We start from the raw sequence: 27,113 nt of genomic DNA, 5'->3' as shown, positions 1-27,113 counted from the left end.
TCTCTGTGAACACCAGCATGAATCTAGGTTAACCCAAAGATGCAGAACTGTGATTTTCATCTTCAATTCTTAACACTAGTCAGGAGCAAACTGAAATGTTTATTGAGACCAAGGGTAAAAGCACAGCAGCTCATAAAGATGATGCAATTGTGCCAGAGAATTTTTTTCTAACAAATTTATCTAGGTCTACTCCTCATTTAAAAAGTTTATTCCTTCAGTACTGTTAAAATGAAAATCCCTTAATTTTATCCTTTACATACAATGAATCAAAAGCAGCAGGTCCCTCAAAGTGAACACAATTCCTGAATGAATTCTTCTTTATCAACATCCTTAACTTTATTTTCTTTGAAGATCAAGTTTCTTTCTAGGCCACGCCAATAATTTAATAATTGGAGGTTTAAGAAAGCAGTGTTAAGGTTTAAGCATTTTGAGTGTTTTTTCCCTTATGATAGGACCACTACTCAATGAATTAAACATTTTATCTTCTTTCTTACAGAAATTACTGAAAACACAATTTGTGTTGGCCTTGCTCGTGTTGGTGCTCTAGATGAGAAGATTGCTTCAGGTACTCTACAGCAGATGTCCACTGTGGAACTGGGTGCTCCACTGCATTCCTTAATTGTTACAGGCACTATGCATCCTCTGGAATTGGAAATGCTTAAACTGTTCTCTGTAGATAGTTCCAGTTTTGAAAATAGTGCATGTCAAAGGACTGCTTAAATAAAAACATTTACACTTTTATTCCATCTTTAATTGCAAAACAGCATAAAGATATTGCTGTGACTACTTAAGACTTGTCTAACTGTAGTTAGACTCAGAGGGCAATGCTGCAGGAACATGGACCTGCTTTTACCTGAGGCTGCAAACTGCACCTGCTGGTATCAGCTTCTACCCTGCAGACACCTCCAGAAACTCCTTAAACTTTGCTTCAGATCATTGACATCCACTCCAGTCTTGGGCTGCTGACTAGGACAAGAGGAGTACCAGGTATCTATGTGGCATCACCAAACCTACTGCATACATTGTTTTAGTGCATTAGATGTTAAATTTTGCCTTTCAACTTTGCAGAAACTTAGGAGTTCTCTTACCAATAGAAAACATTAGTGTGCAAAACCTGTTAGGTCTGTGTCCATCTTTGCCTTGGGAGAGTGAATACAGACAGGTCAGAATGCTCTAAACCAAAGAAAACCAAGACCTTTCCCTTTGGACAGCTGGTGAAAGAGGGGGAGAAGCTGCACAGAATTTCATGGTTCAGAAGACTGCAACTTAAAATAGAACTGGATTTCTTCATATGTTAATGCTAGCATTTATGAAGGGCTAGACTCAACTGCAGCAACCACAATTAACCTCAAGCCAAGTCTCAGCAAAAAGACTGCAAGAGTTCTCTTTAGATGATGGTGGTTGCTATTTCAACTATTCTTCACAATATGATGAAAACAAAGCAGACCTGTATGCATATTTTTTTTAAACTGAAGATTTATTGGAAAGAAATTTGATCCCATATCTTTTCAGCAATATAGGATATTTAACATTTTATATAGACTGTATTCAAGTAGAAAAGATTACATTAAAAATTTCTTAATATTGCACTTGGGACAAGCCGTGGCTAAGCTACTAACATTAGCATTCCAGAACAAAATCATACACAGTCTTCAGAATTTTAGTGAGCTGCCTTGTGTTACCTGCCAGATTTCTTCACAGGTACTTTGACACACTTTGCTATTGAACTGAAGCTCACTGCTAAGAGTAATTCCTGTAATTGAAAGGTAAAGGCAAGCAATATGCTGTATGCTACCAGGAATGATATTGGCAATTGCTTCATTCACATTATTTCACACTTCAGCCAAGATACTGTAGTGATTCACTTAACTCTTGTACAAGATCCCAGCATACATGTGAGAGGCTCCAATGCACATTGGAAGTGAAATACCCAGCTCTTTTTACACATCATTTCAGCCAAATTACCACATAGGCAGGAACCTTTTGTGGCTCACTGAAACAGACAAGTAGGTTGAGCAGTATTTGCACACAGCAAGACTCAGTCTTTGCATGCCAGGCCCAGCATGGCTGGCATCGCTTCACATTATAGCAGTGTCTGGCCAAGGAAGTGCCCACAGGGATGGGCATTGCAACAAAGCCTGAATGGGGGACAAATCCAAAAGGGAGCCTCAGCAACCTGCAGATAAGGATTTTCACAGAAGTGTAAAGGAGGAATTAGCTACTGAGTCAGTATTGAGGATCAGAGAGATTATTAAAAAAAAAATCCTGCTTAAAGGACTGGGATAATCAAGAATCATAGCAATCTAATGGCTGGAGAAAACAGGACAGGGTTTAATTTAACTAAAATTCTTGCTCTGAATTGGTATTTAAAGGCTTTGTGTCATGAAGAAAGATAAGAGTTTGCATTTTATAAAAGCATGCAACTGAAAATCTGCACTGTGAAAGAAAAGCCATGGACTTTACAATTTGTTCACACACTACGTGCAGAAGATGGAAAACTGCAGTTCAGCAGCAGATTCTCTCCTCTTGTATCTTGTTTACATTCCCAGAACAGGTTCACTTACAACAATTAGTTTTCCTTCACCTTTAAACCTGGCTTTACCTCTTTAAAAAAAAAGTAAATTAAGAATGGTAAGTCACTAAGGTCCATTTTATTCATAGTAGCAGCTTCAATTTTTGTGTAAAAATAGTGTCAGCAGTTTTTACTAATGATGCAACTGAATTTTTGCTTTAGTAGGAATTATTACATAAAAAGCAAAGTTGTTTATTTACTTTCCATCCTAGCTTAGCAAATCACACGAGTAACTCAGCTCTCTGTAGGAGCCCTCCTGATGAAAGGAGCCAGTCTATCCAGAGCTGTGTACTTACCAGGTTAGCCTATAAAGGACCAGTCCTTACTGTGCATATTCATAAGAGAAGTTTTCTTCCACTGTTACTTAGCACAAAAAACATTGAGGCATTTTAATACAGACACTCTGTAACATTTGTTTTATCTTCTTATTTTGCTGTAGATGTGGTAAAAATCATGCAGTTTGCAGGCTTGGTCTTTGGAACAATAGGGTTTTAAGTTACTGGTTTCAGAAAAAAATAACCCACAAAGACAGACCAGTAACCCCACAGTAAATATCAGCTACATGAAAACATGAGAAAACAACACTTTGAAAACTTGATTAAAAATTCAGAAGTGGATACCAGGAAGGCTGAGTTTTAGCACATGATCTGCAGCCATTCACCCATCTCTGGGTGTCAGTCATTCACACAAGTCTTTGTTTAAATCCTGCCTTGCATCTCCTATAAAGTGTCAATAGCAAAGTGTTACATAAGCAGCCAGTGTTAAGTAATTAGCAAAACACAAATAATGGTGCTTTGGCTCTCAGGGTAAGCAAAGCTGTGCTTTTGCTTTCAACTGCATGGTTTGTACTCTTCTAAAACCTGAGCAAGTATCCCCTTAGGTGAAAAAATATCTGTTGTCCCTTGTTTACTGACATACTACATGTGACTGCAGTTACTGACTGGATATGTCATACACTGTGTTTGTAGAATTTTGTGATGCTTATCCTTTTTCAGAAAGCCTAAAAAGGCTAAAGTTTGTTTTGAATCTGACTTCCCTACACTATCCACCATTACACTTGGCAAACAAATTATATATTTCTTACTATAAATGTTTAAACATAATGAAGTGCTATCTTGCTTGGCTAGAAAACTCATAGACTTGAACATATGCTTCCAACAATCAGCTAAATCATAATAAGCAGAAACAATTATCCAGAGTTATTAAAATTGTTGTGTAATTGTAACAGGCTCATAGGCTTTTTCACTCCATTTCCCATATTAAAAATTTGGTAGATTTACATTTAAGAGAACACCATCACCACCATCAAACAAACAGCCACTCTGCCAGGTTCTCACTTGGAAACAAATAGTAGCAGTTGTCTTTTCATTAAGAAGCTAAGATAGTGGCCAAGCTCAGCAACTTGGGCAGCACTGCAGCATTTCAACAAGTCCAGGAACAGTCAGTCCTGAAACATGCTGGTGTAAAGGTGACTTCAACCAAAGCCTGCTCTTGGATCATGACACATTTGCAATGAACCTGTCTGGTACTTGCCTTTAGAGTGGTATCAGTTGATCTTCTCTAGCCTCAAATAGCAGTAATAGTAACTCTTAAAAAATGAGGAAGTCCTGCTGGCAGCCAGCAAGCAGCAGTCTGTATGCACCACACTACAAAACAGTACCTCCACCCTATAATCACAGCTGGATTTCCATCACCTTCTCTGTGAACATACATGCACAGAGGATCTTAAACTGCAGCACTCCAATCTGCTCAACAGATTCCTGCACCCCACCCTGTGCTGTGTAATTTCCATCTTCCAGGCAGGAACTCTGGGCCTGGCACTGCCAGGTGGGACAGGGAGAGAGCCTGACAGGGACAGTGCCAGGCAGGAGGCCAGGGAAGAGCTGTGGAACGTGCAGCCTGCTGGGAGGGCACTCTGTGCCTGCGTCCCCAGGGAGAGCAAATGGGATCAGAAATGGCAATGGAGGGATCTGAAGAGTGGAAGAGAAGCAAAGATTAAAACCAATATTATAGGTGGTTTTGTACTGCCATTTTTTTACACCCAGTTTCCAGTTCTAAGCACAAGAGTACACCCCCAAGATCTGGACAAAATCAACATTCACGTTTCAATATCTCAAGTGGAAAATTCAGGAACCACCATCAAATTTGGCAAGTGTTGTGTTTTCACATAAAGAGAAATCAGGGGCTATGTAGGAAGAACACAATAAATGCAAGAAACTTCATATTTGTGATGGATTCAACAGGATCAGTGGCAAACAAACCACTTCTGCGAATCAATCTTCAGTAATTTCATAGTGCCTAGCACTTACTACACAGACATTGCAAGCTTCTCAGGGCCTTGATTTTAGTATTACCTCTGACAGGTACCAAAATAAACATAAAATCCATACCAGTCAGTGGCAGCTATGATTTCTCAGAAAAATGCCTGTATTACTTTTTACTTCACCATGTTCTGTGTGTAAAATGTCGTGGAACTATCATCTGTAATACCAAACATAGCAGATTGCTTTTGGAAGTGACACTCATATCTGAGTAAAATGATTACAAATGCTAGAAAATATATGACAGAAGAATGTTGGAAAGAAAAACCCAATCTAACAACCCTTACTGCACTGAGAATTTTCTCCCCTATGAAAACATACAAGGCTGCAGTAAAATAGTCAAAGATGTAAGATTTGTCAGCCTGGGAAAACCACAAGCTAAAACAGCATGAAAAGTGGTCCTTATTTCCATTTCGGGTATAACTGCCAGAAACAACTATTTTCAATATTTGGAAAGGCAAAATTTGAACTTCATCACTTTAATAAAATTATAACAACCTATTAAAATCAAGGAGACTTAAGCTTCCACAATTTCAGGATTTAGTTTTTTTCCACCACATGATTTGGAAAATAAAAAACTTCAAGCATTGCTTCCATCACCAGCATCTTCCTTCAACTGCCCATTGTTTAAGTGACTGAACATGAGCAACATTGTATAATGTCTCATTACTCTCAATAGTATGAAGAGACTAAGAATTGGAGCTAAATCTAATATTTGGCCTAAAATAATTTTCACAAGACGTGCAACAAAATACCCAGCTTGTCTCAGAAGCAAGTCTCTTCACAACAGCTTTGTCTTTGACATTTAGAATTTTTCTATCTGGTAAGATGCAAATATAATGGAAGTCTAACATCTACAGTTATGAAAGTACACAACCCCCCCCGCATACATCACTAGTAAATAATCAGACTGCATACAAGATTATTTGTAAAAGTAGTAAAACCCTTTGATGCTCCATATTTATGCTGGCAAATAGCTCTCCTGATATAAAAGGCACTTTGAAAACCCAATATGGTTTGGTTCATTAAGTTTGCAAAGTACAAACAATTGTACAAACATACAATTATATTGAAGCATGTCAGCCATTGTGACATTGTCTACAAAACAAGTTTCCAATTGCCGATAACACTGGTTTGATGGGAATGAGCAGTGGTTTCAGCAGCTTTACTGAAGACATGACAGGGTTTCCAGTACCACAATCTTATTAAGTAAAAAAACCCTCCAAAACTTACAAGTTTAGGGGCCCCAAAAAAAACAAGACCCAAAGTCCATAACATTCATTCAATATTTACTCCTTAGAAGTGAACTTCCTCCGTAGCCTAAGGGCAGAAATCTATTCAGTCAATTGCAGGCGTGGTGGAGGCAGGCTCTGTCTCAAGAAGTGTTGCTACACCAGTACAGTACTGAAAACTTTGGTCCAACAGCACCATTCCAGAAACTGACTACATGGCTGCAACATCAATCTGTATGTAAAGCTGCCTTACTCCTGCCTGTGGAAAAGGGAAGGAGGGTTAAAAACACTGTAAAGCCAAAGCAGTTTCCTGTCCTGAACGTCAGCCCACATCAGTAAGTGACCTAGCAAAAAACCTAAACAACTTATTTTTCTGTAATTCATCTCCACACTTAGCACATCACTCAGAGAACACCAGATGAGGAAAGAGTTCTTCCCACAGTCAAGTGCACACACATAATGATGTATTAACATTAGCTTTGCTGCATTACCTCTTCTGATTCATCCTAAATAACTGCCACATGTGAAGCTGCACAAAAGCAATTCTTATTTTCTTTTGTGCCAGTTTAACTTCCTGAAAAGCAAGCTGCTTGAAGAACTGTCAGTTTAAAGTGGAGCTGAGCACAGGAGCATAACATGGGTCTTGTTCAAACCAGTTCTACATTATGAACCCATCCAGAAAGCCATCATGTGTGCAAGCTGCCAATGCAGTGAAAAGCCTGTGAGTAGGTCCAGTCTGTGGTGAGAAACTCTATCCTAAGAGAAGCCTCATCTGTTTTCTTAGTTCCTTATAGGTCAGTATAGATCAACTCCATTTGATACACCTGAGACAATTATATCTGTTATTTCCATAAAGAGGCATGAAAAACCAAAGCAGAGAGGTACACTAATTCCATCTGCACAACAGAGTATTTTGAAATTGTTCTATACAGCTGGAGCAGGGAGGCTTTTCAAAACAGGTACCAAAGTCAGAAATATTTAAACTTTCTTGATAAGAATTACAATGTCACATCAAGCAATTTACACTTTGAGATGTGATTTCCACTGATAAGACATACCTGAGTAAAAATATTGTGAGTCTGGCTTAGAATCCACCTCCCATCAGCATCAGGAGCTACTAGTAACTTCAAAGTCCCTATGTAAACATCAGTACAGAGGGTCCAGAAGTGTGGATCATGTAAACTGTAGACTCCTTGCAACTGCTGCACCTAAAACAAGGGGCAAATTTTAGAAAGTATATTTCAGAAAATATTTCCTGTACTATGTTTTTTTACAGGAAGTATTATAAAAGCAAATGCATTCTTTTACTTCAAGTTCACTGTGCATTTTGTCATGTTTTACCAAAATTTATTATTACTATCTCAGTTATTGTAAGGAAGTTGAAACATATGGATTTGTGTCAGTGTCGTGATTTTCTGTATGTGCTGTGATTTTGTACCCTGCTGCATTTACATTCTACAAACATTTTACTGAAACCATTTCTGAAAATGGAGGTGCTCATGAGAGAAAAGCCAGTTACTGGATTTGAGATGGCATCCAGTTAAAACTGCCCTTTTTGCAAATGTGCAAATTTTGCCATGAAACAATCTGTGAGATTCTAACTAACAGAAATATATTCATACATCATTTACAATTTTGTGAGGGCTTAGATGGGTCCTGTTAATCCCTTTGTTTTTCCTCTTTCCACTTTCAGCAAACCCTCCATGTGATGATTACAGCCTGTAACTCCTGAGGAAAGGCAGCACTCCTTCAAGTGCTTTGTACTAACTTTGAAAAGGCACTTCATGGCATACTAATAGAAAAGTGAAGTAGGAGAACAGGTCAAATCCATAGTAATCTTTGTTTTCTTATAAATACACTTCCAATGTTACGTATAAGCACAAGTACTTTGGGAGGAATAGCTTCAGGATCTGTTTTTCTGAACTAACATAGGAAATTTTTAAAACACAAATTGAGGTGAAGTTACATGCAATTTAGGACTCTGGGAAACTATTAATTAAACTGGTACCTCCATTTTTGTATTCTAGGGTACCTTTGACTGGCAAAACATCATAAAATCATTCCTTTTACTGGAAAAACATCATAAAATAGCCTCATACACACAGCTGAGGCTCAGTCAGTCAGCAGCTTGATCAGTCAGAGTGAAACCAGCTAAAGAGCTCACCCTCTGGTAGCACTGAGGCAGGGCATTTTCCAGGGAAGGAGGAGTTCGCTGCATCAAAATCCCAATGGACTCTTTTAAAAGTGGAACAATACTAGAAAGAAAAAAGGCAATTAGCTATTATTACATTTTCAAAAGGTGCAAGGAGAAACCTAAGATTCCTTAATGCTGAGAAATTTTTCTCTAGTTCTTCCATCAGAAGCTGAGGAAGTCGCCATGAAAACCCAGTACAGAAAATAAAAGGATTGACAAAATTGCTATGGTGTCCTATCAAAGGCAAAATTATTTCTCCCCCACGGTTTCCAGAGTCAACTGGTGGTCAGTCACAAAAGATTAATGGTTTAATCACGAGACTGGAGATGAAATCTCTTGGTGTCTTGGAAGTTATACAACAAAGCAGCTGTATAGCTCAAAACCAACTTTAATGGCAAATCATTCACAAGCAACCATAAAAATACTCAACTGAAATTGGGTTTGCTTTTGTGTTTGGTTTAAGGCATATTTTTCTTATGAACTAAGATAATAATGGGGTAATCAGAAAACAAAATTAGTGTGGAACAGTCCAGCTACAACAGAGTTATTTTGTCAGAAACAGACAACTTAGCATATTCTTGAAGTGAACTAAGTGTAAGGTCTCATCCAAGCTCAAGGGTTAAACATTTGGAAGCAATTAGAGGTTCCCTCCTGGCCAAATGGTCTTTAATCAGCAAACTAAGAAGACATTTAATACCCTTTTTTATTATTATTACTTTTTGTTTTTTAATAAAACCAAGCGAGCAGTAAGCCTATGCCCTGAAGCTACCACTAATAGCTTATACTCTTACTAAGTATTCAGCATGGTGATTTTTTTGTTTAGGAGTAGTGCATCATGTCTGGTTCAGTAGAGCATTCTAAAATTTTCAAGTGGATGACAAATATCTATAGCCCAACAGTAAAGCTTAAAGAGCAATTTAATTTCAAGAGCATGCAAGTCACCTAACATTCTGAAAGTGATTATATATTGCAGAAACTGTAAGCTTCATTTCAGAGTTCAGCACTGGCATCACAGCTGCAGTACATGGAGTTATGGCATTAAAAGCACACCTGAAACATTTGTAGGAGATTAACTGGACCGGTTGTTGAAGGACACTGCAGAACCTTTGTTTAAAATCTCATGAAGTGATGTGGAATGCATGGCACAGACCAGCTGTGTATTTGCAGATGTGAACAGATGACCTAATCATTTTTTTTAGTGTTTCCATTTGAACATGGGGCAGTGCTGGCTCATGGACTGCTCAGCTCCCTCCCTGGCTAAACCTTGGCCAGAGTGGGAGGGAGCAAGAGGCTGCGTGACTCTTGTCTAATGAACCCCTGGAAAAACTCCACCCTGAAATGAAGCCTTCTTGCAGGCACAGAGGTTGTTCCAGCCAAATTCACTGCCTGGTGCCCCCCAGCACATGGCCTCCCACATTTGCACTGCCACCAAGGCACCGGTTCAGAAATAGGAAGAAGCAATTAGGGGCAAGCAGGAGTTGCCTAAACTAGACCTGTCACCAAGACAAACATTTAGCAATGCAATAACTGTCAATCTGTCTAAAGGAAGCTTAATTGGAGTGTCACATTCTACAGTGGATTACAGAAGTTTAGGGGAAAAGGGTTCTCTTATTAATGGACCCATCTCACTAAATAATGTCCATGTCACAAGCATTACATCAAAGGGAGCTGGAGCTGCCAACACACTCCACTGGTGAATTGATTTCAGTTTAACTCCCTATTTAAAATGCAGGTTTGTTTCTTAATAAAAACCTCGAAAGACCAATACACAAGTTCAGGATGCAAAGTGAATGCAAGTGAACACTATTCCATTCCCATAAATTTAACAAGGCCTGTCAAGCATGTGCATCCAAAGGTTTCAAAAACCACACACATACAGGCTGAATATTTTTTCACAGGGAAACAACTGAAGGAATAGAGAATGTAGTAGTCTACCTTTTAATTGAAACATACCACTAAGTGTGAGAATAGCCATGAAAGAAAGCTAACAAATATGTCTAATTTGTACAACTTATTTACACTAATAAAACTGATGTACATTATCTGATGGAAGAGAAATTAATTGTAAAGTAGATCTGAAGAGGCTATAAAACAAGAACATCTTAAAAGTCCAAAGAATAGAGTAAATCATGGCTTGATGGCTTGATACTGTTGGTGAAAGTTGAGGCATATCCCAGGTCACATCATCTTCCTGTATCTTAGAGCCAGTGTTCAGATACAAAGTTTATCTTTTGCAAAGCTGAAAAGCCAAAAGACAGCTGCAGTGATGTGACAGGCCCTCACAAATGCTGTTCAGAGCTCAGGCAGCCTGTGGATGCCCCTCTGCATCCAAAGGGGTGCTAGCTCACATGGTATCTTGCTGTAAGCCCAACTAACACAACAAACAACAGAATCAAATTTTATGATGCCTGTTTTCCATTGTTTCATGCATACTACTGAAGTAAAAACCTTTAATTTAAAAACCAAAACTCCAGAGTATGCTCTTTTCTTAAACGTTAACTAAAACCAGTATTACTTAATCACTAGGAGGCCCTAGAAATATCAGTTCCACTTCATGTGACTGAAGAAAACATAAGGGAAGATGACAAAACCAAGCTGGCTGAAAATACAGTTAAGAGATTTTGACCAAGCTTTCTATTTTCTTTGGCTTAGTCATTAGTGAAAAAAAAAAGTGGCTGCCTCCACAGCAACTATTACAGTGCTGCTTCCCCCCATGTTTGTTTTAATCTACAAGACTATTGAGGAAAACAAGCAATGCTGAATTCTCACCAAGTGGAAGGAATTCTCATGCATTAGCAGAGCAGTCTATAAGCTTTGCTATCAAAGCAGACAATTCCATGGCTTTCTGATTACCAAGCCTTAAAGGTAAAATATCACTCTTTTACAAGACAATAACATTTGAAAGAGGAACTAACCCACAGCAAGATGGGGAATAAAACATTTGGAACAAAAACATATCCTCTACAAAAGCCAGAAAAGCAAAGGCAGCTATTGTTACAGCACATCACATTTGCACATACACTGTTACAGAAGTGAAAGTTGTTCAAATAAATCAAAATGAACTATTGACATGAATCTGATAAATACAGCCTGCCACTACTACACATGGATCGATTAAAAATTAAGAGTGAAAGCATCAGACTCTTATTTAACCTGCATCACATTCAGATAACACTCATGCCCATTCTGTGCCATCCTGTTTATGCCACTGTTTCTGTAGGCATAGCCAGCAAGACCCCAGCACTGGCATGATCTTGGACTGCAAAGCTGAAAACAACTCCAGGTGAAGAACCCCTTAGACAGACACTGCACTCAGAGCACAGCAGGAAATTCATTCTCTCAGCACTACAGAAAATAGGGGGTTTGTGTATTTGTGACAGGTTTTGTGGAAGGTACACAAACATTGCTAAGGATCAAGACCAGCTAGGGTTCTTCAAATACTACAGCTCAAAATCTACAGCCACTTTCCCAAATTCTGGGTTTTTTTCCCAGCCACCATCCATATCTGCAATGTGAAGACTGTTGGCCTGTTTCAGAACTTGAATGAATATTTTTATTAGGCAATGGCAATTCTAATCAGACTGCAAGCTTTGCTCAAGACAAGGACCACAGGTTTAACACATGCTTTACAGATTTTGAATTCTTTGTTCTCATAACAATGTAGTACCTTGATTCTCAAGCAAGGCTGGCAGGTACCATTACCCTGTAAATAAAGGTAGTGCTTGACATTTAGCAATAATGGCTTAAAATAACACCAACAACAAACATACTGGTTTGGTGGAGTTTTGCTATAGAAAAGTCCTTCTGAATCTTAAGGAATGCAGCACTTCATTTAAAAAAAGTAATTTTTTTAATACTGCTATGCCCCAAACATGGAAGGACTTAAATGTTACTGGCACACCCTCCCCCAAAGCTCTTTCATATTATATCATGTTCAAGCAGCTCAAGATTTAATGTAAAAAATTATGTAACCCATGGAAACAACTTCACTAAATGACTGAAGTAAATTGCCTCATTTCTTTGACCACTTAATAGGCAGTTTGCATACTCTGTGCAATCTAGTATCAGATTTAGTCTACTGTGCCTTTCTAGAAACATGTGGGTCTAATAGTGGTTTAGGACAAACTTGATTTATACCAGAGTTGTGGCTTTTGCGTGGCAACTAGTTTCACATAGCTGACTGAAATTGCTTCAACATTTCAGAATAAGGCTTAGAACACTAATGTTAAAACTAAATGAGTATTTAGTTTTAAATATTAAAAGCAGTTCAGAGACTTGGGAAATTGTTTATTGATTCAAGGCATATATAATTATGTGGACAACACTTAGGAAAAAACTTGAACAGTGTCAGCCTAAACTACAATGAAATAGTCAAGCTTTTGTTAAAAAAAATGAAAATGCTGGTATAACAGACTCATCTATTTTGAGCACGTCCCATTTATGCTTTACTTGCATGAGATAGTACAGAGTAATTGAAGAAAGAATCATCAGATATTAGTGGCTGCATCCAGGAAAATTCAGATCCCACACGGGATTTTCACTGTGCAGTCAGAATGTTCTGAGCTAACTCATGAGGAGTTAGGCAGAGAATGTCACCCTAGAGCACCCTTAGCAAGGATCACAGGAGCAACAGAGCAACCGTGGCAGCAGCTGACAATTTGCACTAATTAGAGATGTTGTCTACAAGAAGGTTCAACCACTTGATTAAAAGCACTGCCTGACTTCCCTGAAGAAGCATTGCTTAACCCTTCTGCACATGCACAAGGCAAAACAGGCTAACAAGTGGAGTCTGTACAGCTTTACACTGCACCAGTGAGATTTTTAGTCATCTTATGCAGGTATTTTTGTGATTTCTTTGGCAAGTGTGGCCATCATTTCAGAAATCTGAACAGAGAAAACCCACTAATAGCAGCAGGTAAGGCTCCAATAAACCAGAGAGAGCTGCCAACACTGAAGCAAGCAAACACTCAATATAAAACCAATGAACAGTTATTTCACAAAGACACAAGCAATCCTGCATTAAGAGCAATGATTTTCCTCTGCATTCTCATGCAATAGCTTTGATATTCTACTGGCTCCACACATAGTTCCATGAAAGGCAATAAGGATCTCTGTTCTGCCTTTATTCCTTCTTTGTATACAAAAGTATCATAGAAAGAATACAGATTAAAAAAACAAAAACAAAACCCCAAACTAAAACAAACTAAAAAACCTCCACAACAACAAAACACCCTAACAAAACAACAGAAACAGAAGTCCTGGATCTAATCTACTCCCTACTCATACGCTGCAGTCTCTCTAAGTCAAACTCAGACCATTAAGCAATAACTTGGAGGATACAGTTCCAATCAGGGAAAGTTCCCTAAACACCATTAAAACTTTAGAATGACTTTTGAATACTTTATCAGAATGGCTGTTGCATCTCTGGCTCAAAACTATGTTTCTTTTATTACAGCCACAAAGATCCTGATTACAGAACAGATCCTGATGATTTTTAAACACACTTGAATAGGGTCTGCTTGTTGGGACACACACATACTCTTACTCCACTTCACCTTATCAAAATTGGTTTAACAGTAAAAGGAGCACAAACAAAATCAAAAAATATTCTTCTGAAACAGAAGGCAATTATTTAATCTGAAGCCAAATTTACCCTAAAAATAATTTATTAGGGTTTCAAATAGACCCACAGAAATCGACAGCAATTCCTGTACTACAAACTGAACATCCCAGTCCTTCCCACCTCAAACCCACAAGTATCCCATGAGGAAACAGACAATTAAAAAAACCCAAACAAACCCCAAAACCCAAATATCCCTCCCCTCGCACCCCAAAGTAGACACAGCTCTTGCCATTACCAATTTAAAGTATTTTTGCAACGTTATTCCCTTCAAATTGTAAATTTCAGAGAACTTCAGTAGTTTTTTTCCTCTGGGTTAGATTTAGGTGACTTTAAAAGCTTAAGTACAAAACTATTATATATCCTAGCAAGCATGACCTGGGCTCCCATATTGTTACAGAAGACCACCTTATGGGAAAATCTGAAAACCCTTTTGCACTAATTCTTAAAGGACACTTCAAACACAGCATGGTGAAGAATAAGGCAAAATTAACACTGGTTTTATGTCCAGAACTGTCAATGAAGATTACTAAAATCAAACACCACAAAAAGGGACTCAGGTTCTCAACAGCCATCTGAAACTCCCAGTAATCTTATTTATGATCCTAAAGTGCACTTCAAGCAAAACCATCAATAGTTCAGTCTGTTGGACTGCTTAGAAAACAAATAAAATACCAACACAAAACCACCCAACCCTGCAATTAGTGTTTGCTCCACTGATGTGCCAGGATGTGTCAGATGGCAAGAAATGCAGGCTTACTTCTACCAACTGATGCAGCTGACTGCACTGAGAGCAGAATTATTCCACAGATCATTTATAACATTGTGGACCAACAAAATAATGTTACAGGCTGAAGTCTGGCCTAAGATCAAAAGACACATCAAATAGTGAACTTTTCCAGCATTTTCAGCATAGAACATGGGTCTCAAACATTCCTTCTATCTGTGCTAGAAAACCTATAAACAGCATTGTTATGACACCTCTATTATGAAATTCAGGATAATTTTAACTACTGTATGAATGGAATGAAAAAATTGAAAAATGAAAATTGAAAATTGAATTGAAAAAATTTTCTGCTGTACACAAAGCTGGACCCTTAAAAAACAAAGTGTATGGAAACCTTTTACTCAGCTATTACCTCTACCTCAGCAGTAATTTCTTCCCCCTTGGAAACTCGCACATTTTCTTTCCCATTTTTTGAGATTTCAGTACTAGAAGTAGTTTGGAATAATTTATCATTTATGAAATTACAGAACGTTGAAGTCAAAATCTCTGAAGTTCAAATTAAAGTGGTGATGTAACAGTGATTTCTAGCAGAAACATTTCTGTGGGCGTTGTGTCTGAAGCCTGCTGCCCTACTTTGACTAGCAGGGAGATTCACATCAATAATCCTGTGAATGCTGCCATGCACAAACCATAAACATGCCATACATGGTATGAGCAGAAGTAGCTGCACTTCATCAGATGACACTCACCACTGCTGAACAGACAAAGATGTTGAGTTATTAGGTTGTAACTGGAGTTGTGGCACACTGCCCTATGGCACCATTGAAACTGCGGCCAAAAAAGCCTCATAACATCACTCAATGAAATATTTACTTGACCAGTCTAATCCAAACAGCTTCACAGTCACAGTGATCTTGGTAAGAAACAACTGTGAAATCCAGAAGTCCATGAAGCATTTCCATCAGATCTTAAAAGAAATAAGGATATCTCAGAGTGCAAATGCAAAGTAAAAGACAGTTCTTGTTGATATAAGAAAAGAAAACTAAAACCTAGTAGCTTTTATTTGTGAAGGACAAGGGCACATCCTGTGCCAGCAGTCTCAACTCTGCTGCCCTGAAACCATTCTGCTCCATTTACTGGAGTACATTGGTTTATATAAGCATGTACTAAATACAGAGACGAAGCTTTCTACAGTTTGAACCTGAAAGACATTTTTATAGTATTATGCAAAGGACAAAATATGCAGATTTAAGAGGGAAAGTTGTAGCTGTAGAAAAAGGGAAAGAAAGATAGCTCATGTAAGAGCTCACCAGAATGGTTGTACAGGACAGAGGTAACACACCACTCTTGGAAGAAAAGCAAATGTTGTTAAGTCATTAGCATAACAAAACTCCTTTTCCTTCTGAGCTGCAATTTCTGCTGTAACTAGCATCAAAAATCCTACCAAATACCAGTGATAGCAACACTTACCTTACACCTATAAGTAGTGCTATCAGCATTGAACAAATAGGATCTGCTATCATGAGCCCATAGTTCTGCATTAGTATAGCAGATATGATTACACCAATACTTCCCAGCGTGTCTGCCACAATGTGCAGAAATACACCTGTAAGAGAGCAAGTGATACCATTACAACTTGCTGTTCTTAAAGCTAATAGAGCATTTCAGAGATGTTTCACAAGAAGAAGTTTCAAGAACTAGATAATATGATCCATACTTTTAAAATTTGTGGTCAGTTTTGGGTCAAACATACAAGGATTTTAATGTATTTGTAGAATATGGGCGATTTGAAGAATTTACATTCTGCTATGCACTTAGCAGTATTAGGCATTTCATAGCAAGGCTGTTAACTTGAACAGTGATTAACAGCTGCAGCTAGACTTTCTTCATTCAATACTTACCCTTATTATAGTACAGAAACTCATGTTCCCTGATGCCTACAGTAGTGAGGTCTGTATAAGACGGACAGACTGCTAACAGAAACAGTTCTGCAAAGCTTTGACATGTGCTAACGTTTAATTGACAACACCTTCTAGAAGTTATTTGGCAAATAAATCCAAGACAAATAGTTTTGAAAATTAAACAATACTGCAGACATGAGAAGCCTTACTCTTATTCTGAAAAGTAATATTCCTTCAAGTACAAAGAAACACGTACTTTGCAGCTAGTCAAAGTTTAGCCTTTGGAGCTCTCTGCTGGCAGTGACTGGAAGTCATTCAGAAACAGCTTTTTGAATGCAATTCTCCAGACAGGCAATCCCCTCTTGTACAAACAACACACCACTACAAACAGTTCTTTGGGGATTTCTGCGTTTGTACTGGCTCTGGCTGGGACAGAGCTGGGTTTCTCCACAGCATTCTGCATCAGGGCCTTCTGTTTCTCATGACCCCAAGCAGGAAGGCTGGGGTGGGCAGGATGCTAGGGAGACACACAGCCAGGCCAGCTGATCCAAATGGACCAGAGGGACACTTCATACCATCCAACACCATGCTCCCCAATAATACTACTGTTGTCTTTCTGCTGCTCAGACTTCCCTAGGCACTGATCTGCTGGTGGGATGTGATTGCTTGTGAGTGACTGTCTTGATAGTCCTCACATCACTTGGTGGGGTTTTTCCCTCAGTATTGAAAAATTAAAATAAAATCAGGTCTTTTTAATATGCTTCAATTAAAATGAGCGTTTCATAAAAACTGACTTTGAAATATCTTCAAGTGAAATACTGAATACACATAATACAGTGTACTGTAAATTCTGGAAGAATTTGTAAATGCTCCATCTCAAGGACTACAAACAAGCCAGAAGATCATCCAGTGCTCAGGAGATCAGGGATTCCAATACTACTTCAAGAAATTTAGATGCATTACCATCTGCTCTAAACCAACCCTAAGAGCTTGACGAAATGCCAAGTTTTAAGCTCAGGTACTCTTTAACAATGACATCAATCTGCATCTTCATGTTACAGAACATATATTGCAATTAGGCTCCTTAGGTTTCTGCTTTAAAGTACTCTTTCCTAGTTTTTCTTTAATTTTTCAGCATCAATAACAGAAGCTGAATCCCAGCTTTTGGGATGTCTCTTTTAAACTGTGTTGGCAGCGCATCACATTTAGACTTCTGTGAATGTCTCAACAGCCAGTCGTGCATAGGATATAGCAGAGCTGTTTACAGCAGCAATGGAACTTCATTAAATAGATCCTTTAAGAAAAACGTGGCATTTATCCAGAGGATCTCTCTAAAACAGAGGTGTGACAAACCCAGGCAGGCAGACTGTGATAAAACAAACAAAACATCATACTTATTCTCATCATACCTTGTAAAATCTGTTTGCTGGATCCAGCCATTACTTCAAGGGAATGGTCATCTGTGGAGGCAATTATTGACACATTAACCAAGACAAAGGCTCTCTCTAGTGGCCCTTCTGTTACATTCTTCCTTTCAGAAATGTCTTGGACAGACAGGCTGCTCCCAATGACCAGCTTTTACTCGAGCTATTGTTTTTTAATGCAGCAATTAAGTTAAAAGTCTTAAAATGCATTTTTTAAAATACAACATCCCTTTACACAATAGATTTCTACATAGGTATATACAAAAATAAATTATCTACATTTATTCTTAATTAAAACAAATGGAGAGGCAAGACCTTGCTAGTATATAGCAAAATAAGACCCCTCAAGAACACAAGCCATGAATAGAAGGTAGAAGAGTAGGTTCAAATAAATTTGCTAACCAGAAATACTTCACTTAAGCAAGCATTTACACCTAATGTAAAAAAACAAGGATAAGACTTCAAGAAGGAACAAATAAGTAAAAGATCTTCTCATCCAAGCATATTAATGCCTCTGTAGCATTAATCTGAAAGATATTTTAAGAAAAACTTGTTAAAGGATAATAAAAGCCTTCTAGTGAAGATATACAATAATTTACACAACAGCTGATTTGAATATCAAGCTGCACAAGACAGCTACATTCACGTGGGGGCCACGTGGAAGGCAAGGAAGAGGCAGAAGCAGGGAGCTCCTGCTTTCCAACCAAATTCCAGGAGAACTACTGGAAGACAAGTACCAATTTTCTAGGAATAGCCAGGAAGGGACAAGTAAATATTTTTATACTCTTTGTCACCTCCTGTCTGCCAGTTCCCACACTATTCCCTGCTCTGAATGTGCACATTTTGAGTCACGTCAGATCTAATTTTATTGCTTAGGCAGGAAGGACTGGCAACCCTGCATTACCACAAGGCTTTCATTTCCACCATCTCAAATAGGTGCTACCTACACAAGCTCTTTTCCCATAGTGAAGGCTACTGACCATATTTAACATCAATGTCTCTTCTCAGATTGTTTGCCTTCATAGAAAAGATTTCAGCACAGCTAACATAACAAGTATCTTTTCCATAACCATCTTAAAACAATTACAACTACACAAAATGGGGAAAGTCTTATTTGAGACCACAAACCAAGTACAACTAACAAACCATAAGTTCACTGGTTCATTTCTTCTAATACCTTGTGCTGTAAAATAATACAAAAGGAGAACACTAGCAAAACAGCTCAACTTTGTCAATTGATTTTAATGAAAAAATTGAAACAGGGCACCTGATAACTAATTTCACTCTATTGGAATAGCATACAGCTGTTCCATCTTTTGCCAACACACAACATTACAGCACACACTCAAAAAGCAGAGGTAAAGCAAAATCTTTAAAAACTAACATTGAAATTACTGCAAGTGAAACACAAAATGAGTCATAAAACATGATGGTGGCAGAGCATAATAGACATTTAATGAAGGTACTTCCATATATGATCACAACAAGCTGAAAACACGCTCTTTATTTTTCAGTAAGTTATTAATTGCAGATTTAGATTGAGTCAGGATGACTCGGTACTCACCATGACAATAATCCTGACCATGAGAGTGTCCATGGCCATGACCATGACTGTGTCCATGGGAATGTTTATGTTCATGGCTGTGTCCATGATCTCTGTGACTGTGCCCATGGCTGAGACCACCATTAAACAGAGAATGGCTGTGCTCATGCCCTATAAACAAATATCACCATCAGAGTGCATTTATGAATACATAAATGATGAGTACTCTTATATTTGTTTTTATCTACTCAAAACCTATTAATCTTTTAGGCCATCTTAAGGTATGGCTTTAAATAAGAAACTTAACACAAGGTGTTTGTCATCTGTGGCTCTGCTGTGCAGACATATTATTTATATAGATACATAAAATATACCAGGTTTGAGAAGTCAAGTGCTTTTATACATTCCCACTTCTGAGACTTGTTGTGCTAGACTTCTAGTACAATTTGAAAAATGTACACTTCATTAGATATAAGCACTTTAAAAATAGCTGTGTTAAGAAAGCAGAAATTGATTGTCATTTGCAGATTAAAAATTCAAGCTTACATTGGTGCTTAAAGACCAAAGACTATGTTCTTCCACCAGTCTATGTAAGTTTAAATATTAAGCTCAAAGAGAGGCCCACAGGCTTTGCAGAAAAAAAACCAGAGTGTTTACCATGTGTATTTAAGCAAATAAATTCTGCATTTCAATTCAAAAGACACTAAGTTGAGAAACATCTGAAGCAGAATCATCTCATGCTTAAAATTTGGTTCAAATACCGTTCTCCTAAATTTTCCAGCCAGGACCTTGCCCAAGCCCAGCTTAAATTTGTCCAAAAAGATGCTCTGAAAATCTCTTTCAATAAGGAGCAGGAGAGTGCACGAACTCCAGAAAGCAGTTTCTGGACTCCTAGGTGTTCCAGTTAATGGATATTAATATGAGAAGTACAACAGTGGCATACCAGGGCTGGTAATAAAACACCAAAGTCAACATAGCAATAGGTCACACACACACTTGGCTAGGATTGCCATTAAGAAGACATCAAATGTAATACTGGGGCATAATAAGGCCCTGGAATACAGGCTGCCAAGAAAGGAAACAGTACTGAAGTTACATCCTACCAGAGCTGTGTGAATGCCCATGACCTCCATGCTGAAAAACAAATATTCCTATCAGATTTACAATGAATCCTAGTATAGAAACAGGAAGAAGTCTCTCATGATGCACATCAGGAGGCTCAAGGGCTCTCTAAAAAAAAAAAGAAACAAACCAAAAAGCAAATGTAGAGTTTTACAATCCCTTTACATTATTAAAAGGCACCACAAAACTACTTAGATACAGGAGCATTCTCATACATAACATATATATAGACATAATTTAAAATTAGTCAGGACTTCCAGTTTTTGGGATGATACACAGACCAACTCCCAGTGTCTGAAAATAAAGTTCTATTATTAAAGCTGTGATGTACAGTAGAATATTCTGAGAGTCTAGCTCAGTTTTATCATAAGATGTGGTTATGCTGTGGGATGTGGCTCAACACCATCTGAAAACATTCAGGTTTGTTGCAGTATGTAGGCTGCTTAAGTCACCTATAAGACTTCTAAGAGTCTAGAATGCCATTTCTTCCTTTCTCCTTAGAAAGGTGAGGCAACAAGGGGAATGAAATGAAGATTCAGAACAAATTATGACATTTTTTAGAAATTCTCGAATCTAGATTGATTTTTTTCAATTCTTTTTTACCCTACTTCCTCTGGAATATTTTTCTCAATGAGACATTATAGACCTAATATAAAAAAAGGACAGGCTCGACCTCACAGAATCTTTACACATAAACAAAATACACTATTTAAGAAGCTAGTACAGAAACTGGAAAAGCTGAGTTTCTCTCTCATTAAACAGCAATTTCAGATGGCCCTATTCTTTGTTCAAATCAGATTTCTAACCAATTATGAACATAATTTAAATTTTCAATTCATTAATTTCAATAACTCATTCCTATTAAAACCAGAAATATCTATCCATATTAAATATAGAATGTAATAGTGTAATTGATCTCATCCCATACCTCAACACCTTCAGAAAAAATGAAGAATGCTGTAAAGATGAGGAATAAGCCATTTACAAAACCAGCAAGTACTTCTGCTCGAACATAACTGCAAGAAACAAAAAAAAAGCAATAGCAGATATTACCACTTTCATTTAAATGCTGAAAATTAAAACTTAAGAGATTGGAGTTCTCAAACAGTTAGATTACACAAATTTGCTAAATGGAAGATGGCATATAAATTACAGATTAGTATATAAAACTGACCATGCTGTACTTTGACAGAAACTGCCTGATTCAGATCAGCCATTCTGTGATCTAGATGAAAAAAATCTTTCAGTATGTCAAAATCTTTCCATTTAAGATTATGTCTACTCAAAGTTATGATATAAACATAATTTAGAAGCCACAAACTAAGATAAGCACATGAAACCTAATCACAGTTTTCTGGTGTTAAATTATGTTCAATATCAAAGAGACATGTATTAATTTGCTTCCCCTCTAGAAGGTGGATTTTCAGTAAAAGTTTTAAGTAGAAATTAATTCTTTCAAACATCAAATTTTGACAATAACAAACTGTGAGATTAGAATTAGTCATTTCAATGTAGCAAACATGAGGCTTAATAAAGTGTGGCTGTTCTCTGATAAAGGGAACACCAGCTGTTTAAATGCTCAGCAGTAATTAATACAGAACGTGCTTTCACTGCAATTAGTTCATGGTACAATTCTCTCTAAATTGATTTCTATGCACACTGGAACTTCCACCTAAATTAAACTGTGCTTTAAGTTTCAAACTATATGATTCACACTGAAGCAAGGCAGCTGAAGCTAAATGCTGACAGGCCAATAATGCTATAGGGAATGCCCATGTTAGAAGTAATTTGCTGTTAATCAGTATTACCAATTAATAATATGGTACTATCAGTATTGTTTTATAGGGCACAGCTGCCATGTTCAGTGGAACCAAGTGCCTGCCAAAGGCCAGCTGCAGCAGATAAATCCACCAAGGGCAGTATGGGATGTCACACCTCAGCCTTGAGGATCTGTGTAAATGGCAGTCACAGCTCCCAAATCCTGCTGCTTCCAAGAGTCATGGTTTATAATCCGCAATGCAGCACCACTGAGACTTGGCTCCTTTCAGTTGTAACTTTCTGTTCCAAAGGAGGAGTGGGACACCAGCAGTCTGGGAATCCCTGCAATGCTCCTCACTGCACTGAGGACAAACCCAGGATGTGGCTGCTTGTTCTTCACTGGTGTCATTAATACATGGCAATGCCAGGCAACTTTCTGCTCTCTAACTTGTTTCCACTAGTATGATCAGAGAGATCTTGGAAGTGATAAACCTTCTTCCCCAAAAGCAATGCCTTCATATTTTTATTATTTCTATAAACTTAGATGTTTACATAGCTCACCTTAAAAAAAACCCTCACTTTCAACATAGTTTTTCCATGTTCAGCAAAAAGCTTCTGTTTATAAGTGAAAAATATCTGCCTAAGCATTTACTATAATACATTAAGGTAACAGCCTGAAGTTTCTTACCCATATGAGAATGCATCGTTTGACCTCCATTTTGAAATAACTGAAGCTGCTAATCCAGCCAAGAGAGCAGTACAGTCAAAAAACATATGAAAAGAATCTGATATCAGACCTAAACTGAAAGAGAACAGGAAAAAAGGGTTATGTTCCATATGCTACATTTTGAGTATGAAAAAACCCCATAGACATTAATCTTTTACACACTAGCAGAATATGCTGTGCTTCTAAGCTTCAGGCATGGTTTTGCTGGCACAGAGGAGAAATCCATGCTTCATCACACAAATATGTGCCAAAACTGCTTCTGTCAGCTTTACAGAAGGCACTTGGAAAAAGTGCTTGGCAAAAAAATCCTCCTAGCTATGTTTTTGGTGATAGTGAAAGGTGTTTCCACAGACACAAACCAAAATCCCTGGAGTAGATGTACCCACAGCCACATGTCTCATCAACATAACTCAACTTTAAATCTTTGCCTTAGCAGTGGCAAGGCACTGACTAGGAGATATACACCTCTCAGATCTAGAGGCTGAAGGAATCAGAGGGTGAGAGACCACATCTTAAATGTCTTATTTCAAACACTAATGCACAACTGTTTGTCAATCTTGATTGAGAAACACAGTTAAAGTGAACCAGTGTTGTACCGCAAAACAACAACTAAATAAACTATTTAGTGCAATACAACAAACCAGCATGCTAAGAGGTTCAAAGCTACTTTAATTAGTTCATGAGTTAGCCAGTCAGCAGAACTTGTATCAGTTTGTAGACTATAGGTAAACTAGGGTTAACACCACACACAAGTGCTGCCAAAGTTTATCAAATTACTCATGAACAGGTTCTGTAAGTCTGCAGGGAACTGTGTGCATTGAAACCAAAAAACAATGCTTCATATTTTAGAAGACATTTGATAGAGAGGCACTATTGAGCAATTGTTAACAACCCCAAAAGCTCCACTTTCCCAGTTCTTTGGTTATCTAGGAATAATTACATATACAACTCAGTTCTTGGAAACTGAAGCACAAGAAGAAATTACGGGTTTAACAAGTTCTAGAGGATAGACACATTGAAGTCAAATACAAAGTTTCATTAGCCAAAGTTTCAACCACTTCACATTACAAAGCCAAACTATTTCAGCCTTACTGAAAACAATTACAAGATTAGGATTAAGTGTTTCAGATGAAACACTCAACAAGTGGGTTTGAAGGAGAGGAAGGATCAAGTGTCTTGCTCTATATATTTATATATATATACTTTATGGACACATACAGAGCTATACATACACACAACTGTAACATTTAAGGCAGAGGGATGATAGCAAGGTATATTGTCCTCAGGTGCTGTAGCCACCAAAGCAGGAGAGATGAAGCTGTTCTGAACAAACTTTAAAACAAGACCCATAGAGGCTGGATGCCTATAAAGCAGCAAAATGGAATTTGCCATCGAATTCTTGAAGAGTTTTGGTGATATCTTCCTCCTCCCCAAAATCAAGCAACATCTTTATGGAAACAGCGCATTTTAGGTTTGGCTCTGAGCAGTTAGGAAGATCCAGTGAGGAAAAAAACCCACCACAAAGTACATCAAATATTCAGGTAGAAGGTAATTAGTGACAGCAACCCTAAGTTGTACTGATTGTGAAATGGAAGGAATAAGCATTACTAAGCAGACAGAGCTGTTTTTCTGAGGTGATTGGGTTTTGATGGTTTTTTTTGTTCTTTTTTTTTTTAATAGAACCTTCTGGGAAAGAGAATTGTATAAGGACTGCTACTCTAACAGAATCCCATACAAGTTCTAGAACCAGAAATAATGCAGCAAGTTCCCATGGCACTGTGCTCACATCTGCAAATCTCACTAAGGCAAGACTTACCTTAAGTGCAACACCAATACAGCTGTGCTGCTTTCAAGACCCAAGCTAACAATTCCAGGTGGCCAGAGGCACGTGGATTTATCAGCAGGGGTCAGCAGACTGCATCTGCAATGCCATTCACCTCACAGCATAACCACGCTCTGTATCATAGGTACAGCTACAAGTCATTGAGCTGCACAAATGGCAGGAAGCCTGGTAAGAGACCAATCTCATTTCATCTGAGGCTTTTTAAAAGTGATCTGTAAAGTAACAAGACCTTAGAAAAAATGGATGCAAAGTGATTACTCAAGTGATTGAGTGATTCAGTCAACGACCAGCAATACAGTGAACCACCAGCAACATGGGATGCATGCAAGAACTCCTGTAGAACCACACACATCATCCAGAATATAAACTAGTAGAAACCCTATACTCAAACACACTGTGTCTAAATAAAGACACTTCCACAGCTGATTTAGTTTAACATCAAATTAAACAAATGTGCACATGTAGCAAATTTCAACCTTAAACAAGCAAACAAGCTCTCAGCCAGCAAACGCGTGACCAGTGACAGAACTCCAGGAAACGGCACGGAGCTGACTTGGGGAGGTTTAGATCAGACACTAGGAAAAGGTGTTTCACCCAGAGGGGGGCTGAGCACAGGGAAGCAGTCACATCACCAAGCCTGACAGAGATCAAGAAGCATTTGGACAACACTCTTTTCTGAGTTCAGAAAACAATCTATTTGGCAAAAAGAAGCTCAGGAGAATTTCTCATGTGAGGAGCAATGGCACTGTGTCTTCAAAATGACAAAATGGTTCTCCCTATAGGGCTCCTTGTTTGCTTGTTACATTTTCCAAGGCACGATCTGTCTGCTTTGACTGAAGACACTCATCATCATATTCTCTGCTACCCCTCTCTACGAAAGAAGTACTTGCTAAGACCCTGTTTTGCTCTACGCCAAAATCTGGACTTAAGAGATACCCAAAACTAGTGACTTGAAATAAAAACAATCATTTAGACTCTTAAAAGAATAATTTAATGGCTATGCAGTAAATCCTAATTATTAATCTCAAGTATGAAAAAAAAGTCTTCTGAATTCCAATATGCCATATTCTTCAGTGACAAAGTTCTGTGACTGTCATTAAAGTTTCTCAGTTTAGTTACCTCATATGCAGGACTTTTTAAGGTCACACTACCAAAACAAAATGTTATGTTTAAAAGACAGACATCAGAACAAAGTCACATGAACACAAAGCTCTTTACATCAGAACAGCTAAGAAAAATATTTACCTCTGCTGAGTTATTAGAAAAAAAATCCATACTCAAATGGACAGACTATGCATTCAATAACCCTCAAACAACTGCAAAGTGAATCAACATCAAAGCCAAAACCAAACACATTCAAAATGGTCTGGGTGCTGCCAAGATAGACTGTGCCCAGGACAGCGCTGCATGCTCTCTGGTGCCACAGTAGCAATTACTGTAATCAAAGTTAAGGATTTTAGAGTGTCATTTGAGAGATTCAGAACAACATTGCAAATATTAGGATGCAACCATTTCCAAATCAACACCACTGCATTCACTCGGGACTTTTAAGAGTTCCAGTAATTTACATTCATATTACAGCTTTTGGTAAGGAGGACACTGCTGGACTTAAATGACATTTCCATGCCAGTCCATTCTGAACGGAACTATTAACAGAGACTGAAATATCATCATAAAACAATGACTCTATCACCAACGAAGCATGACAACAATACTAGCACCATAGCCTGTTCTCTACCTTTATACAGTATTGAAGTTATTCTGCATTTCTTATGTTTTGCTACAGATTTTTCAGTAGCAGTTTAGTCAAGTCTCTTCCATTTTTTTCACTCCGTGAATTTTTGTGCTATGTAAAGTACCACTCAGCTATACAAGGATATGTCAAATCCTGTTTCTCGCTCGAGACAAGGATGTTTGAGGCAGCGATATCAGGTATCAACCTATGGATGAAGCCACACTCCCCAAAGAGGATCTCTGTGACAACAGCAGCTACAGCCCCCGAGTACCGTAAATCGGGCCAAGGCCAAGCTTCCTTCTGAGCAAAGCACCGAGCATAACAGCAACCCCAAACAGCGTTCCTCCGCACCGCGCCCCCCCGCCGGAGCGCCTCCGCCGCGTCGCCGGGACTC

General features: G+C 38.2%; 2 protein-coding genes across 2 annotated transcripts in view; one reads left to right on the top strand and one right to left on the bottom strand.

The window, feature by feature from the left end:
- Positions 1-1,113, top strand: part of DPH5 (diphthamide biosynthesis 5) — a 19,022-nt gene extending 17,909 nt beyond the window's left edge. Inside the window, exon 7 of the mRNA XM_005422106.3 lies at positions 497-1,113. Coding sequence (XP_005422163.1) covers positions 497-720 — 224 coding nt within the window. The 3' untranslated portion in view covers positions 721-1,113. The remainder of the gene's footprint in view (positions 1-496) is intronic.
- A 343-nt stretch (positions 1,114-1,456) lies between these two features.
- Positions 1,457-27,113, bottom strand: part of SLC30A7 (solute carrier family 30 member 7) — a 28,278-nt gene continuing 2,621 nt past the window's right edge. Inside the window, exons 3-13 of the mRNA XM_031057869.1 lie at positions 26,844-27,110; positions 26,104-26,131; positions 23,103-23,254; positions 21,585-21,672; positions 20,638-20,764; positions 19,556-19,705; positions 17,977-18,027; positions 16,137-16,272; positions 8,290-8,380; positions 7,184-7,333; positions 1,457-6,384 (exon numbers count right to left, since the gene is read on the bottom strand). Coding sequence (XP_030913729.1) covers positions 6,337-6,384; positions 7,184-7,333; positions 8,290-8,380; positions 16,137-16,272; positions 17,977-18,027; positions 19,556-19,705; positions 20,638-20,764; positions 21,585-21,672; positions 23,103-23,254; positions 26,104-26,131; positions 26,844-27,110 — 1,288 coding nt within the window. The 3' untranslated portion in view covers positions 1,457-6,336. The remainder of the gene's footprint in view (positions 6,385-7,183; positions 7,334-8,289; positions 8,381-16,136; positions 16,273-17,976; positions 18,028-19,555; positions 19,706-20,637; positions 20,765-21,584; positions 21,673-23,102; positions 23,255-26,103; positions 26,132-26,843; positions 27,111-27,113) is intronic.

This window comes from Geospiza fortis, unplaced genomic scaffold (genome assembly GCF_000277835.1).
Source record: "Geospiza fortis unplaced genomic scaffold, GeoFor_1.0 scaffold403, whole genome shotgun sequence".
Classification (NCBI taxonomy): Eukaryota; Metazoa; Chordata; class Aves; order Passeriformes; family Thraupidae; genus Geospiza; species Geospiza fortis.
This window is presented reverse-complemented; position numbering and strand designations above follow the sequence as displayed.